General features: G+C 37.6%; 1 protein-coding gene across 7 annotated transcripts in view; it reads right to left on the minus strand.

Annotated features, from left to right (window-relative positions):
- Nucleotides 1-6,669: 6,669 nt before the first annotated feature.
- KCNA7 (potassium voltage-gated channel subfamily A member 7) overlaps nt 6,670-17,097 on the minus strand; it is a 38,224-nt gene continuing 27,796 nt past the window's right edge. The window contains exons 2-4 of one of the 7 annotated variants that reach the window (XR_005558723.1): nt 10,508-13,568; nt 9,660-9,767; nt 6,693-6,739 (exon numbers count right to left, since the gene is read on the minus strand). Coding sequence is in view for 1 of the 7 variants with exons in the window: in XM_039360222.1 (XP_039216156.1) it covers nt 12,678-13,568 (891 nt within the window). In the remaining 6 variants the exon portion in view is untranslated. Of the gene's footprint in view, nt 6,740-8,464; nt 13,569-17,097 lie in introns of those variants that run through there. The other 6 variants (XR_005558725.1, XR_005558724.1, XR_005558721.1 and 3 more) reach the window with 6 other exon arrangements.

A 17,097-nucleotide genomic window follows, 5' to 3' on the forward strand; every position in this document is an offset into this window, starting at 1 on the left:
TGAACTTTCTTTACTGCCTTTCTTTGCTCTCCCTTGTGGATCCACCTATCTCCAGCTCAATCCACCCATCACTAAAGACCTATGTTGGGCTATTCCTTGTAGTAGCATTAACATACATTCCTCGTGTCCTTCAGTTGGCAGAAAAATATGTCAACATACCATCACTTTATCACACCTTGAGAATGTGGCCTGGCACTGTTGCTGCCCTTACAAGAAACAATGTGGGACATTTCAGGACAGCAATTCATGGAGTGCCCTCCTTCTTTCTACCCAGCATCACTTCCTAAAATAGGAAAAACAACCAGCTCTTCATATTGGTATGACAGGGTGGGATTGAGGGCTTGGGTGCTTCCTCCAGCTTCATCCTGCACTCCTGATATGCCTTATTTCTTACTTACCTACTTACTTACTTAACTTACTTACTTATTTACTTACAATCCTAGACTAGATCAGTGGTGCTTCAAACCACAGTTCCAGAAGGAAGACAATCTCAACCCACTTAATAACAAGTAAGCCGGGTAGACATGATCTTACTCTCACCTGCTCCTCTCAGACAATCCAGGACAAATCCACTGTAGAAAACTACAAGAAAATATTCACCCACTTTCTGCAGGACTGATATTTCCAACCCCTCTAATGGAGGCAGGGCATTTGTGAGCTGTACAAGATTGTGTTTCTCAACCTGCCCCCTAGCATTTCATGCCACTTAGAAACACACATATTTTTCTTTTTCTTTTCAGTTTTTCACATGATATTCATATTATTATAGCAATCTCTCAGGACCATTGTTAAAAATCTATAACATTTAAAATGTTAAAACTGGCACAGAAGTAAAACTATGTCAAGGAATGACCTCATTATTGGCAGGAAATATCCTGTGCATATACTCTTTTTGGAGAACCAGCTATTTAAATATGAAATATGAGTTACCAGGAAATTAATAAACCTGTATTTAAAAATAGAATGTATACAGAGTAAAAGTTTTAATGAATATAGTGATTGTTGTTGCAATGTTCTAATTCTCCAAAAGAGCAATGTTCCCATTAAAAACCAGAAAGAAGAAAAAGGATGCAGAAACCAAGTGTATGGACTCTCACAATCTGAACAAAATACTTGTAGATGTGGGGAAGGGGAATCCCTTTGGCAGGTTTAAGCAGCCAACAGAGTTGGGCAGATGCCTGTTCTGCCCATGTTCTGCCCATCTCTATCAACAAATCATTGTAGATGGTTTGTACAGCAAGGCTTGTGTCAGAAGAGGGGAAGCACCATTTTAACAGGCAAACAACTAAATATGACTTCTGCTTCCTACTGAAGTAGTTTGGGGATGAGATGGAGAAGGTGACATCATGAGGATATGTACTCCTTATGTCTCTAAAAAATAGAAAGTGAGGTGTCATAGTTGTGCTTTGATTAGGGCACAAAGATGAGTCCTTCACTTCTAGTATATATTGTATTAGGATAGGGCTACCCTATCTGGTGCGCATTATCAGGATGATTACAAGATAGGAGCAAAGTAATAAAAATGTTGGTATTGCTTCACAGCTATCTAGTATTTATCTGGATTTTGACAATCCAGATTTGCCAACTTTACAATCTGCAGTTGTAGTTCAAAATTTCATCATATTAGCTATTTATCTAAAGTTTTAATAAGGACTTGATTTTAATCATTATTTTCTTTAGACATTAGGAAAATGTCTTGATGATAAGAGCTGTCAACCCCTTCAAATCCTGCTATGTTGCCTCACGGTAACTTGGGTGGGTGGGAGGGATGAGCAAAGAACATCAGAAGTTCAGAAGTGTATACTAAGAATATATATTCCTAACAGGGTCACTGAAAGTGTGAAGGTCATCCCAGCTGCCTAGCTAAAACAAGCAGACACTGGGCAGACATTGGGCAGTAGCAATTTAGAAAGGTATCAGGTAGAATGTGGGAACAATAAACAATTCCTATATCAGTCAACCATGACCTGTCAACCAGTGAAAGTTGTCTCATAACAGACCACTTTGCCACTGGAGGTCCTTGAAAGCAGGTTAGCTATCTATCTAAAATCCACCAGCAAAACCTGCATTAAGCTGAAATTTAGATTTGATTACTTTTGAGGCAGCTTCTAATTCTGTTTTGATGATTTATCTCATATTAAATAACTTTATATTTGTCCCTGGAATCAAAAAATGGATTGGACTCTGTAATCTAGTGGATTTGCAATAGATTAGAAATAGTTTCTAATTTCAAGAGTTTAGTAATAGCAAGTAAAACTACAACTTTGATATGGTGGCCCTGGGCCTCAGTGATATCCCTGAGCATGAATTTGTTGCTTTTGAAATCTTTCAGCAACTTCACTGACCACTGTATAGGAGTTTTGTTTTATAATAATTCTGGTACAAATGTGTATATGGTATATACAGTTTATGAGGTACAGTAAATAATTGATCACCCATCCTTCAGTGTTTTACTCCAGTTTCCGATAACCAGATGGTGGAGTTTTTGTAATCAAATTGAATCCAGTGAAGAAGCTGGATTGCCTATACTTGCTTTTAAATAGTAGTAGGTGAAAAGCAGCATTTTTGCTGAAACAACTAAAAGGGGCTCCTGCTTTTAACATCTGCTTGAGAGGCTGAAATCTGGCAGGCATTTTCCCCTTCATGTGTTAAATTTCTGTATGTCAGCAGGCTGAAGAAAAAGCAAAGATAGAGCCATGGGGGGCAGAGAGGACAGAGATAGCTCCATAGAAAAGAAGAAAACCTTCTTTCCAATAATTTCTAATAATTTTTCTTTTTTCACACTTATTAAACATTTTGATTTTGTAGACATGGTAAATTGTGAAATGATTAACATCCTAAAAATAAGAAAATGTCATGAGAATAATAAGTTTTTTTTAAATGTACACAGTTCAGTTTCAATCTCTTCCAGTAGTGCTTTAATACTGTATACTCATCATACGTAATTGAATTTAAAAGTCTAACAAGGTCAATCTACAAGTGATCTCAGTCCAAAGATTGAATTATTTTGCATTTTGGTCAAAAATATGATAACTACTTCTCTTTCCTCTGTAATAAAATGGCAGCATTTAAAAAACTACAATGTATGGCTGCCTCATGATATTCAAAATCTGTAAGGTGAGGCAGATGCCTGATTTTGACTAGAGACAGGATTTGCTTTGTAGTCAAATTATCCTTAATCCAGGATAACTTTTCACCAAGTTATCCAGAAAAATTATTTTCAATGGAAATGCTCTCATTAGCTATCGCCTCATGCTACCCATACAATCCCTAAAGCTAACTTCACTTAACATTTTACTTTTCCAGTCATAATGATGTGGGGTCATTTTTTTTTTTTTTTTTTTTTTGGCTCAAGCCTGTCTGGAATTCAAGCTGTTCTAACAGCTTATATTTAAACTTCGCTACCTAAGCAGAGCGGAGCAGATGACTCAACTTCCAAGACAGTTTATATCTTGAGAAAAGAAAAGAGTGTTGTTGAGGTTGACTGAAAGAGGTTCGTTCTAGGTTGCTTCTGAACTAATCAAAGGCCTTTTAATTTGCTCCACCCTCCAAATCAGATACACATTTGCACTCAGGTAAAATACAGTTTGTTTTGGCTTAGTATATCATTTCAAGCCAACTGCTAGAAATTATGATTAAGCACAACATAGTCTAAGGTAATAGGAGAAAAGACTGGATGAGAACAGCAGTTAAACTGTTGGGCCAGCACTTGGGAAACTCAGATTCAAATTCATAGTCTGCTACAGAGATTCACTGGGTGATTTTGGGACAGTCACTCACTTTTTAGCCCAATTTATCTCATGGTGTTGAGAAGATGGAGTATTCTATATGCTCTGAACAAAAAAACCAAACAAACCAGGATGTATATTAAGCAAATAAATACTTGGTCATTATATAAGAGAAAACACTCTGCATTCACCCTCTATTTCTTTTTCAGTAAATAACCATTTACTTGCAATTTATTGTAGATAGATAAAGGGAACATATCTTCATAACAGCATACATGATGACAGCTGAAAAAATATACAAGAAAAATGATCCTTTATAGTAAATGGCAAAGTTCTTTAAACAATCAGTTTCTGAACACCAGGATTCAATTAAGCATTGCTGCTTGATTCAGAGATATCTATCTGGATCTCACTGAATAGATTCAACATGTCAACCTTCTCTTCTTCAGATCAGGTTATGGGCTAGAAACCAGTTTTGATAAAGAAATTTCGATCAATCCCTAATATTGATCAAAGCTATTTGTGCAAAAAAATAATAATACATGGTCCTCTTTCCTCATTTACCAAATATATTTTCATTTTTTTAGAGGAACCTATACAAGAGCTCCTCTTCTTACTCAGTGGGATTTCAATTTTCATTCCAAACTGAAGGAAGAAAAAGACTAGCTAGATGTGAAAAAATCAGGCCAATTCATCCATTTTCTTAAAAAGCCACTGCTAGCTATATAGAAAAGTGTCAGTTAACCAACCTTATCTTAAAACGGGTGTGTCAAACTCGTAACGTCACATGACATGTCGCGACATATCGTGGCTTTTTTGCCATTGCTGGCAATGGGGTGGGCGCGGTTTCGCTATGATGCATCTGGCCGGTGGACTTGCACCCCTGTCTTAAAATGACAGTACTTAGGAGACTCTTATCTAAATATTTCAAGATAAGGAAAGTTGCTAGACTACCTCTGCTGGCAAGAGATCAGAGCTATTTGTAATTAAACACCTTGAAAAGCTGAAGTCTCATTGGAAGCTAAGGGAAATACTGATGAACATCTGTCAACACTTAAGATTCATTTGGTTAAGAAACTAGTGCAAGAAAGGAACTATTTGTGACAAAGTAAAATTTAAGATAATCTGAGGATGCTGCATTACTGAAATAAGAGATGGGGTCAGATTGAAAATTAGTGAAATATCTGGCCCATTCCTCTTGTTTTCTGTAGGTCCAAGAGGTGGAGGGGCAGATTTCAAAAACATATAAGCCTCTATTAGGAAATATTTTAGGGTAGTTAACAATATAATAGAACAGCTACATGGTGGTAATAGCTTCTTTAAACTTAACAAGAGTTCCACAATCAATCTTTATAACTATGTACTTTCACTTTTTTCCTTATTGCTATATACCTGGCCAGGTAGCATTCAGATACCGTCATCCTGCCAATACTTACTTGAAACAAATCTCTCTGGGTCCAGTTAATCTACTTCAGATAATAATACTTAACACTTCCCTACTGCAACCAGTGAGTACAACAGGATGTAGTTTATCTGTCATGTTTTATAATTAAGATTTATTGTGTTTAACTTTGAAGAATCCATATCTTAAGTAGCTAATTCTCAGACATTCAAAAAAATTATACCATATAATATCTTTGTTGGGGGTGGGACTGGAGGTAGACTCGTTACTAGTATCATATTTATAGTAGGGAACACTTGTTTCTTTAACATGGACAGTTTTTCTGCTTTTCTCAGTGCTGGGAAAAGCATGTTGAATTTCTGATTATAAACTGGGGGGAAAATCAGCCTTATTTACTAAAATAAGCACTCACTTATTACAGAAGTAGCTTCAGCTATATGCGCCTCTTAGATCTGAGATCTAGGAAAGTTGATTTCTGCTAAGTCAAATTGTTTTTGACCTTTTCTAAACCATGCTCAGTTGGATTGATCCAGACTCAAGACACACACATAAGCCCTAGATCCTAAATAGGTGGTTTCTTTATTAAAAGTAAACATATAAAAGTAATATGTGATTGCTTTCTATATCTGTTCTATTGCTATTACTATGATATTATTGCTAACTACTATTAAAATTACTATGCTATTGCTATTCAATATATTATACTCTATTACTTTTACCTATTAAAGGTAAAGATTTACATGTTCAGATGTTTCCAATTGCAAGGGATGGTGCTCATCTCTGTTTCTTAGCTGAGGGAACCAGTGTTGTCTGAAAAAATTTCCATGGTCATGTGGCCAGAATGACTGTACATAGAGGCGCATAGAATGTTGTTATCTTCCCACCGAAGTGATACCTATTTATCTACTCACGTTTGCATGCTTTTGAACTGCTAGGTGAGCAGGAGTTGGAGCAAGTAATGGGAGCTCATCTCATTATGTGGCGCTCGGGTCTCAAGCATGAGCTGTCAGCTTTCCAGCTGACAAGCTGGTTGTCTGTAACTGTTGAGGCATTGTGCCCCCATTACTTTATTACAATTGCCTAAATAGGTAGTCCTCGACTTATGACCACATTTGGAGCAGAATTTCCATTACTAAGGTGAGTTATTCCCAATTTTTGTGACCTTTTTGCCAGTTTTTAAGTGAATCACTGCAGTTGTTAAGTGAATTACATGGTCATTAAACAAATCCAACAGCCTTCATTTATTTTTCTTGTCAGAAGCTGGCTGTGAGGGTTGCAAATGGTCATCAAATGATCCTGGGATGCTGCAACCATTATAAATATATCCCAGATGCCAAGCATCTGATTTTTTTTATTCTGTGTCTGTGGGATGCTAGGATGGTTGCAAATGTGCGTATTGGTCATAGGTAACTTTTTTCATGTCTTTTATTTTGAACAGTCGCTAAACAAATAGTTGTAAATCCAGGACTACCTGTAAACTATGCTCTATCCTATTACTAGTATGCATCAACAATGGCCAGCATGTAGAACATTTTTTACCATTTTTTACATTGTGCTTTTTCTTGCTGGGCTTCTATACATTTCTTCTCTTTTGGACCATCCATTCCTTCTGAAAGAAAAAAACATTTTCTTTCATTTGGCTGCTTGTCTAATTGCTGATGGTTGCAGAATTGCAAAACACATGTCTCCCATGCCCCCCTTCCCCCACCTGTAACAAAATAACAGAATAACAGAATTGAAAGGGATCTTGGAGGTCTTCTAGTCCAACCTCCTGCTTTAGAAGGATACCTATACCATTTCAGACACATGGTTGTCCAATTTTTTTTAAAACCTCCAGTGTTGGAGCATCCACAACTTCTGGAAGCAAGCCATTCCACTGGTTATCAGTGGACTATCAGGAAATTTCTCCTTAGTTCTAAACTGGTTCTGTCCTTTATTAGTTTCCATCCATTAATTCTTGTTCTGCCCTGGCTTTGGAGAATAGGTTGACCCCCTATTCTTTGTGGCAGCCCCTTAGATATTGAAACACTGTTATCATGGCATCCCTATTCCTTGTTTTCACTAGACTTACCCTTCCTGCAACCATTCTTCATATATTTTAGCCTCCAGTCCCCTAATCATCTTTGTTATTTTTCTCTGCATTCTTTCTAGAGTCTCAACATCTTTTTCATATCATGGAAACCAATACTGGATGCAATATTCCCAACTATTCCCAAGGCATTATAATGTGGTACTAATGTTTTACATCATCTTGATTCTATCCCTTGTTAACAGTCTAGGACTGCATTGTTTGTTTGTTTGTTTGTTTTGGCAGCTGCAGCACACTGCTTGCTCATTTTTAAATGATTGTACACTAGAACTCTAGAATGCCTCTCCCTGTTACTATTGAGCCATGTACCACTATCTTGTACCTGTGCATTTGATTTTTCTAGACTAAATATAGAGCCTTATTTTTCTCACCATTGAATTTCATTTTGTTAGATACAGTTCAGTGTTCAAGTCTACCAAGATCCTTCTGTATCTTGAGTCTATCTTCTGGAGTATTGGTTATTCCTGCCAGCTTGGTGTTGTCTGCAGATTTAATAAGTTGCCCTTCTATCCCCTCGTCAAATTTGCAGCTTTTACTGGCAACTCTGCCCAGCATTTCCCAACCTTAGCCAGTTTAAGATATGTGGATTTCACTTCCCAGAATAGCATTGCTGGCTGGAGTATTCTGGGAGTTGAAGCCCACTCATCTTAAAATGGCTAGGGATAACAGAATAACAGAGTTGGAAGTGACCTTGGAGGTCTTCTAGACCAAACCCCCCCCCCCGCTCTAGAAGGAAACCTATACCATTTCAGACACATGGTTATCCATTCTCTTCTTAAAGCCTTCATGTGTTGGAGCATTCACAACTTCTGGGGGCAAGTTGTTCCACTGATTGTTCTAACAGTCAGGAAATTTCTCCTTAGTTCTAGGTTGTGTCTCTCCTTGATTGGTTTCCATCCATTACTTCTTGTCCTGTGTTCAGGTGCTTTGGAGAATAGCTTGACTCCCTCTTTTTTGTGGCAATCTTTGAGATATTGAAACACTGCTATCATGTCACCCCTAGTCCTTCTCTTCATTAAATTAAACATACCCAGTTCCAGCAACTGTTCTTTATATATTTTAGCTTCCAGTCCCCTAATTATTTTTATTGTTCTTCTTTGCACTCTGTCTAGAATCTCATGGCGACCAAAATTGGATGTAGTATTACCAAAGCATTATAAAGTGGTATTAACACTTCATGTGATCTTGATTCTATCCTTCTATTAATGCAGCCTAGAACTATGTTGGTTTTTTTGGCAACTGCAGCACACTATCATATTTAAGTGATTATACACTAGGACTCCTAGATCCTCCTCACAGTTACTATTATTGAGCCAGGTACCATCTATACTATATATCTGCGCATTTGGTTTTTCTTGCCTAAATATAGAGGAAATGTAGAGGAGGAAAAGAGGGCAGCACAAGTACCTGCAATTTTGTTCAAGCTCCCTTGAACATGCTGATGGCTGCAGCGCTGGAGGCTTTCAAGCAGGTTTTCCAGCTGCAGACAAAGCAATTGGACTGAGACTTGCCTGAAAGATCCCGGTACCCACCTCCAATTAGTTTGCATAGGGCACATATAATGCATGGTAACATTTGACACTGATACTGATGAACCTGCCAATCCATTTTAACCATAGAAACTATAGACAGTGAAGCATTTACTTTACCATAACATTTGATTCAAATTATGGAAGAGGTTAGCGAAAGCTAGTCCAATATCCTTTTTCCATCAATGCCTAATTATTATTTGCTGGAAAAAATTGTGGAGACTTCAACATTAATGGTACCGTGCCAAAAAAAAAAAAAAGAGGGGGGAGACACTCTCATGTTATATTGCTGAATGTAAAGTTTATCAGTCTAGAGCAAATGTGAAGCATCCCTAAAGACTTTTTGCAAAGCTTATCATGGGGAATGCTGGAAGTTGCCCTTTAGCAACATCATGAGAGCAACAGATTTCTCAACCCAGGAGGTGTATATAATTACTTCATTATCCAACAAAAACTATAGCAGCTTCTCTTTGGATTCCAGCTTTGGAATGCTTTTATATATTAATTTCTTCCAAATATTTTCTAAGCTTTTACTCTAAACCTATATCCACAATGGTTGAGTAATAAATGCAAATGTATTTCTGGATGGTACCATTTATAAATATAGCCACTGTGACTGTGCTTATCAACTACAGTGCAATTGTTTAGGCATAAGCTACACTTCAGTTACTGAAATTATGCAGACAAATTACATGCTACTCAAAATGTTTAAATTACAGTTGGCCCAGACAGTACTCTAGTTGCTAAGGGGGATTGTTGTCATCTATGTTCCTGGCAGAGGCACTATGCTACCAAAGAACTAAATGATCTACATACTGTATCATGTAACTTTGCAATTCCTTCACACAGAGCATTTATGAGCGACAAGGTGGCAATTCTCACCAGAGTAATCCTTTTCCTCTTGCACTTACTTTCATTGTAATAAGCATGCCTTTGCATAATGCACAGGAGGCAGATAGCTGTTTCTTCTCTCCCTCAGACACACAATGGTAAAATATGGGGCTCTCCTGAGAAGCCAACTTGCAAGAAATTTAGGATAAATAAAGTCAATTTCTTTTGACAGTTCTTAACTAACCTATAAAGTTTTTTCCACAAGATATAATAAAAAGTCCTATTTTAAGAAGAGACAAATTTATAAGCAGGGTTCTCTTGGTACATTTAACCATAGTGTGTTTTATTTGTCTTATTTTTCAGCAACAAACACTATTTATTTACAAATCTTGTTTTAAACATAGCTTGTCATTAAGTTTAAAATTATAATTCTGTAGTATTTATGCTCTGGCCATTTCTTTTTTGTACTAGTAGAAAACAGGAATTCTTTTTAAAATTCAATTATATCGCTCATATGTTACAACTCTATTAAAAAGTTGGTTTACTGTCAAGTTGAACCTTGCTCAATCAGGTGTATTTTTTGAAACACTGGATATCAATTCCCAAACTTCCCAAGTTTTATGGGAGCCAAAGCCCAACTTACTCAGATAGCACCATTATTGCAAAACAGATACTGGGATAGATAGATGTTGGTCTGGTCCAGCAGGCTCTTGTTATGTTCACTCTGGCTGACCTTTTCCATTTATTGAACCTTCCTCTTCCAAGAGGAAGATGCAGGAATCCTGTCTTCTTTTGCATATGTTCATCCTACCCTGCCCACTTTTGTTAACAACATATTCTACATAGCATTACTTTGTCATTAAGTTCCTGATGTAAGAAATGAGCAGGGGGGTAATATAACCATAGCTATAATTTTTTAAAAACTTACCACATTATCTATTTGCCAGCCATTTCTATTGTACTGCATTTCTGTTGAGATATCTGTAGCCTCTGTACTCACTTGCACAATTCACACTTCTGTTTAGATTCACTTATTCACACTCTGTCCTTTAAGCTTAATTGACTTCAAGAAGCTTTTTTTATTTATATAGTTCTTTTTGCCCTATAATTAAGAGAAAGTGCTGTTGTTTAACCAAAATGTAAACTCTTCCCTTTCTCTCATTTTAAGACTCGTGTAATACAAATTTTATTAAGACAAATAAAGTGACTGGGAGATGGGGGTTAGGGGAAGTCTTTCTCTTTTTCAGTTTCATATTTTACCCAGCTGATTGCTATTTATTATTAAAATTTTCAGACCTATCATCACTTCCATTTCCTACAATATTTTATGGGATAACTAAAAAAGAGGATTTACCTTTATAGAGCAATGTTTAACCCAATCATTCCCAGTCTAGTGCCCTCTATAACTGTTGGTCTACAGCTTTTATAAACTCCAGCCAGAAAGAATAGAGCTGTCATTTAGTGAACATGAAAGAGATCAGGTTAGAAAAAGCTGCTCTAAAACATATGAAGTAAAATAAACTGTTTGACAGTAGCTAGCAGAAGGTTAACCCGAATTAAAAGTAAGGTTTTTAGCAGTTATCTGGATTTTGAGGTGAAAGTCTATGTTCTTCCTGAATGAATTTGACAGTGGTTAAATTGAAGCAGAAGGGTTTTTGTTCCAAAAGCAATGGAAGAGCAGAATGGATTGTGCATATTTGTAAGGAAAGTCTTATTGGGTTGTCCAGAAACAACTCACAATATTTTGGCACCATAGACAAAAGAAGCATAGTGTTGAAGGACTATGGTATTAATGGTATTAATGGTATTCTAAGGAGAGCCAGTTTGTGATTAAGGCATCAGGCTAGAAACCAGGAGATTTCTGCCTTAGAGATAAAGCCAGTTAGGTGACTTAGGGCTAGTTGCTCTCTCTCTCTCATCCCAGGAAGAAAGTAATGAAAACCACTTCCCAAAAAGTTTTTGGGTTTTCAAAAAAAAAAACCTGGACACACTAGTCCTAGTAGTTGCTATGAGTCAATGTTATCTCAAAGATATGCATATATGCACCCACACAAGATCTGTTACACAATCTAAACTCTTTTACCCTGCTTTTTTAAGTTGGGCTGGTTTGAGGTATAGTTAACTGGGTTGATCTTGGTTTTAATGTTATATTAAATTGTCCTCTTCCTTTTTAGGGGACTGAACATGGAATCAGAAGAATGTGCTGAGAAGAGGGTTGCACTAAATTTCAGAAGAAAAGAAAGTAGATTTCAAAACACATTATACAACCACTATAGTTTTGCTATTGCTTAAAAAACAAGAGCAATTTTCAAAGTAAATTTCCAGAAACATGAAGGCAAATTATCTGTTGTATAATCTAAGTAAAGAAGTCCTATGTTAGGAAAGTAGCTGATGAAAAACCTGTAGCAGCAGCAGTAGTAGAAGTAGTAGTAGCAGCAACAGTAACAGCAATAGTAGCAGCAGCAGCAGCAGCAGCAGAGCAACAACAGGCTTTCTCCTAGAGATGTATTTACAGTTCCTTCTTAGCACGATGACAATGTTGCCTGTAATATCCTGAATCAAAAATGACTGCCTGATAGCACTCCCTTATTTATCCCCACACTTGCTATTTGGGGTCTGCTTGTCCTGGGTATGTTCCTTTGGACGATCCAGCAGATGTAACTCAAGAACACAGTGCTATGGTTTCAGGAAGGCATCTTTGTGCCCTTTTGAGTCACATAAGGATGGTAGATAACAGAGTAAAGGCAAATTAAAAAAGCAGAAAGAAAACACTTTTTCATGACTGATTGCAACTCCAACTTACAAAAGAACAATATGGCAGAATAGATGTTTGTTGAACTGCCTCTTTGCAATTTAATTCATTTTTCTTACTATATAGTCTGATCCTTTGGCAGCTCGTTGTAATTAGTCCCATTCCAAACCCTTCCCTCTAAATTAACGTGAAGCATATCTTTGAACCCATTACTAGTTTTTAAGCACAACAACAGATCAGACTTCTGGCTCATGGCCTTATTATGCAGAACTTTCAAGTTAAATATGCTGAGGTGAGGTAAGGAAAGGCATCTAGCAGGCAAGAATTGCTTGGGTGGATGAGATGATCACACTTGGGTCACAAGACGTTTGTTGGGAACTTCTGAATTGCCTGTAAGCACCATACCATCTAGAAATTCTGAACTGGGTACAATAAGTTCTTTATCCCCATGTTTCTCCCTATGTAGAGCTTTCTCATGGCTATGAACTTTCCTTTGGATGGCAGCAAGTTCTGGGGATGGTGGTGGGGTATATGGGCATGTTGTAATGTGGGTGTATTGACCTTGATCCTCACAATCAGTTTCTCGGTGATAAAAGTAGCTGAAGTTGGAGACAATGACAGGTACTGGAAGCGAGATGGTGAGTACTCCAGCAATGGCACAAAGAGACCCCACAATTTTGCCTCCAATAGTTTCAGGGTACATGTCACCATATCCCACAGTTGTCATGGTAACCACAGCCCACCAGAAGGCAGAAGGGATGCTGGAGAAATTTGACTGTTCATGATCAGCTTCTGCAAAATAGACAGCACTGGAGAACAAGATGACTCCAATGAAGAGGAAGAAGATGAGCAAGCCCAGCTCCCTCATGCTGGCTTTAAGCGTCTGACCTAGGATTTGCAATCCTTTGGAGTGTCTGGAGAGTTTGAAGATTCTAAAGACTCTCACCAACCGGATGACTCTGAGGATAGCCAATGACATGGCAGGTTGGCTTACCCCACGCTGGCGTGCAAACTCTGTACCAAGGGCAACAAAGTAAGGTATGATGGCTATAAAATCAATCATGTTCATGATATTCTTGAAGAAAGCTGGCTTACTTGGGCAGGCTATAAGTCGCACCAGGAGTTCAAAGGAGAACCAACAGATGCAAATGGTTTCCACAATGAAGAAAGGATCTTCAGAATTAGATTGTGGTGGCATTGGGTGCATCACACTGCTATTCAAATGATGATGGACAAGCTGGGGAAAGGAAGAAAGAAAAACAGAATGACTTTGTTAATGTGACTTAATTAACCTGAGGGAGGTGAAAAATGAGTGTTATAGTACAAAACATTGATTTCAATTAAAAGAGATGGTCTAAACTGGTGAGTGCACTAAAGCAAGTTTTTTCAAACACAACTTTAAGATGTGTGGACTATCGTGAACCAACACCACCCCGGAAGTGGTGCCATAGAAAATCCCGCCAAATGTGAAGATACCAAAGGAGTACTGCTAGTGAAGTTCATGGAATGTGGTTTGACCATTAATTCAGAAATCTACTGTGAAAAATTACGAAAACTCATACGAGCCGTCCATAACAAGCATCAGGGCATGCTGACTTCCGGTGTGATGTTGGTTCACGATAATGCTCGCCTGCACACCGCAAGATGCACCCAAGAACTTCTGAAGCAGTTCCATTGGCATGTTTTAATCACCCCTCCCATAGCCCAGACTTGGCGCCGAGCAACTAAGGAATTTCAAACCTTGTAAGATGTTATGACAAGTGCCTCAATTTGAATGGTGATTATGTTGAAAAGTAATGTTGTAGTTTTTTAATCTGTATAATAAATGTTCTGTAACTGTGAGTGTCTGTCATTGATAATCAAATGGAGGTTTATTTCCGAATTGCCTTCATATATAAAGATGTTAAAAATTTAAATATTCCGCCATTCTTACTTTGCCAAGTGCAAAACATTAGCACTAAGCAGCTGCCTTTGCCCCTGGTAATAGCTGTATCCAGGCTGGTATCCACCCATCACTCAAATTAATCAGTTCTCTGAGAGAGAGGGTAAGATGGCTACAAATCATAACGTAATTACTTGAAATCTTAGTGTAACTGAAGAAGTATACACAAGTGTGTATTTATTCTATCCTATCCTATCCAATCCAATCCAATCCAATCCAATTTTTTATATTTGATGTCCACCCATCTCACAGAAAAGTGACAATATTATACCTTCAAACTTAGATTGGTGCATTAATATGAATCAAACAGTAAGAATGGAAGGAAAATTAGTAAGTTACATATTATTATGAGATAGGAGGAAAAAATAATATGAAAACTGATATGCTCCAAACTTAATTCAAGACAACAGATGGGAGGGGGAGGGGAGACATTTGGAAATGGGTGGCAGAGAATATGGGATACTATGTTGGTCCAGTTATTTGCAGAAGGAATCAAATTAAAGTGTGCCTAAAGGCTGGAGAAAAGCAGAATGTCAAGGTCAAATGTTTCTCCCATCTCTGTCCTCTGGTCAGCTCTGATTTCTTGCCTCTCTAATTTTGACTTCTGTAGTGGGTCCTGCTTGCTCTGCAAATGAGGGAAGTACCTGTTAGTTGTGTGGAATTTCTAAGATCAACGTGGATTTGGAAAAACTCCAGGACTGGGTCTGTCTGTCTGATATCTGTTTCTAGAACATGTTGAGAATATTTGTTCTGCACCTCTATATGTTCATATTCCTGGGCTCAGGATATAAACGAGAGTATTTTTACTTTGCATTTTCTACACAGTCTTTTTTATTTCATTAGTATTCCATCTATCCTTCAGGAAGTTCATAGCAAATCCACTGAACTGTTACTAGCAAACGAACTACATTAATTGCCTTCAATCCGCTCTCTATAGCTCAAATCACATTATATCCTATTTTCTATTTAGATGTCTATTAATTAAATTAGCATTATCTGTCTACCAGAGGAGGGTATCAGCAAACTTAGGAAAATGCCAGGCCTTGCAGAAATGCACAAAATCTTCTGGGTGATGGTGGTGGTGGTCAGAATGCCCAAGAGGCAGAAAGCTCCAATTGGAATTGCCTATGTTAAAATGGGGGAAATGTAAAATCCAAAAGTCAGGGATGGAAAGACATATGCTAGAAAAGAGTGCAGTTGCCTGGCACCACAATATAGTTTTACTTTTCATGTCAAACACACATTTTACATAGTAGTTCAAAATTCTAACATCTATTAGTTTCTGTGCTATACATTTTTACTTTTTGTGGATGATTATTTTTGCCTCCTCTGATCTTTAAAAGATATTCCAATACATACTACGTAGGTTATATAGTATATATTGGGATAGATTTACTAACTGTAGGTCCATATGATGCTACTGTACAACTATTTTATCCCTCTTTTTAAAATCTCCTTCAGTTGTAAGAGACTATAGATGCATACTTAATTTCCATCTCCTAATGTACATTCACAAAAATCCTGCAAGATAAACTTGAAATAAATAAATGATACAGAATTTTATTTATTTGTATCCCACCTTTATTATTTTTAGAAATAATTCAAGGTAGTGAACACTTCCACAATTCAAGACTATAGGAAAAGAGAGAAAAAAACTTAGCTACCTTTAAAAAAAAGGTTTATAGTGAACAAACAAAATGTGGCACTCAGCACACTTAAAACGTGACCACTGAAAACAGGCAATTTTTTTGCTGGAAAAGTCACCCACATGGGACTCTGAGCAGGATTAGGATGATAATGTAGAGATTCATCCTCATCAGTACACAAATGTGCTTCCTTCCTCTCTTTGATGAAAAAGATATTGAAATAACTCATGCTGACCCACAGCCTAGCATTACTGCATATCAGCAAAAAGGAAGACACTGTAATACAACGAGGGGTGGTATCAAATTAGCAATGAGTGGTTTTTCAGTTGTCCTTCTCCCTTCCTATATTTCCTACCATCAGGAAAACCAGCCATCCATTTTTCTGCTGAACATGTGCTGGAGAAGGGCAGCTTGGAGGTGGGACCACCTGCAGCAACAGTCAGTGGCTTCAAAAAATGGAGGGAGCAACAGGGTGATCTAAGTCCTATCCCTGTTTAATACAAATCACATGGATTGCACATACATAAAACTGTGCTAAATGTCAATGGCTTAGTTCTGCTTGCCATTTTGAAGCCCTCAACCATCACTGTGGATATTCCTGGCTGGGCATTCAAGATTACTACTACTACTACCCTACTACTACTTTACTACTATTATTAGTATAATAGTTGTTATTAATCATCGCATAGTCAGCTAATTGTTGATCATCGCATAGTCAACCAGATGTTCAGACTGGATTTGGCATTTTTTGTCTACCCATCGTGTCCTTACCAAGGACCTGGGATAGGCAGATCTAGATGTTTGATGGTGTTATAGATATCATCACAGGATGGAAGCTATCCCCAGTAAAGCCGCCTATTCCAATTGACTGGTGGGGAATTTGTCAATGCTAATGATGTTCAAGTGGTGCTCCAGTTGTTTTGGGATTGCACACAAGGCACCTATTACTATTGTGGTACTACCCTTGCTTGCTTTTGCCCCAGTCATTCTATTTCTATCTGTAGATCTTTGTATTTTGTTATCTTCTCCAATTCTTTCTCTTCTCTTCTGCTGTCTCCAGGCTCCCACATCCACTATCCAGACATTTTTGTCTTTCTTATTGACAGTTGTTAAGTCCGGGGTATTATGTGGCAGGTGCCTGTCTGTTTGAATTCTAAATTCCCAGAGTAATTTAACTT

The sequence above is a fragment of the Crotalus tigris genome, unplaced genomic scaffold (assembly GCF_016545835.1).
Source record: "Crotalus tigris isolate CLP2741 ecotype Arizona unplaced genomic scaffold, ASM1654583v1 scf7180000019161.1078591, whole genome shotgun sequence".
NCBI lineage: Eukaryota > Metazoa > Chordata > Lepidosauria > Squamata > Viperidae > Crotalus > Crotalus tigris.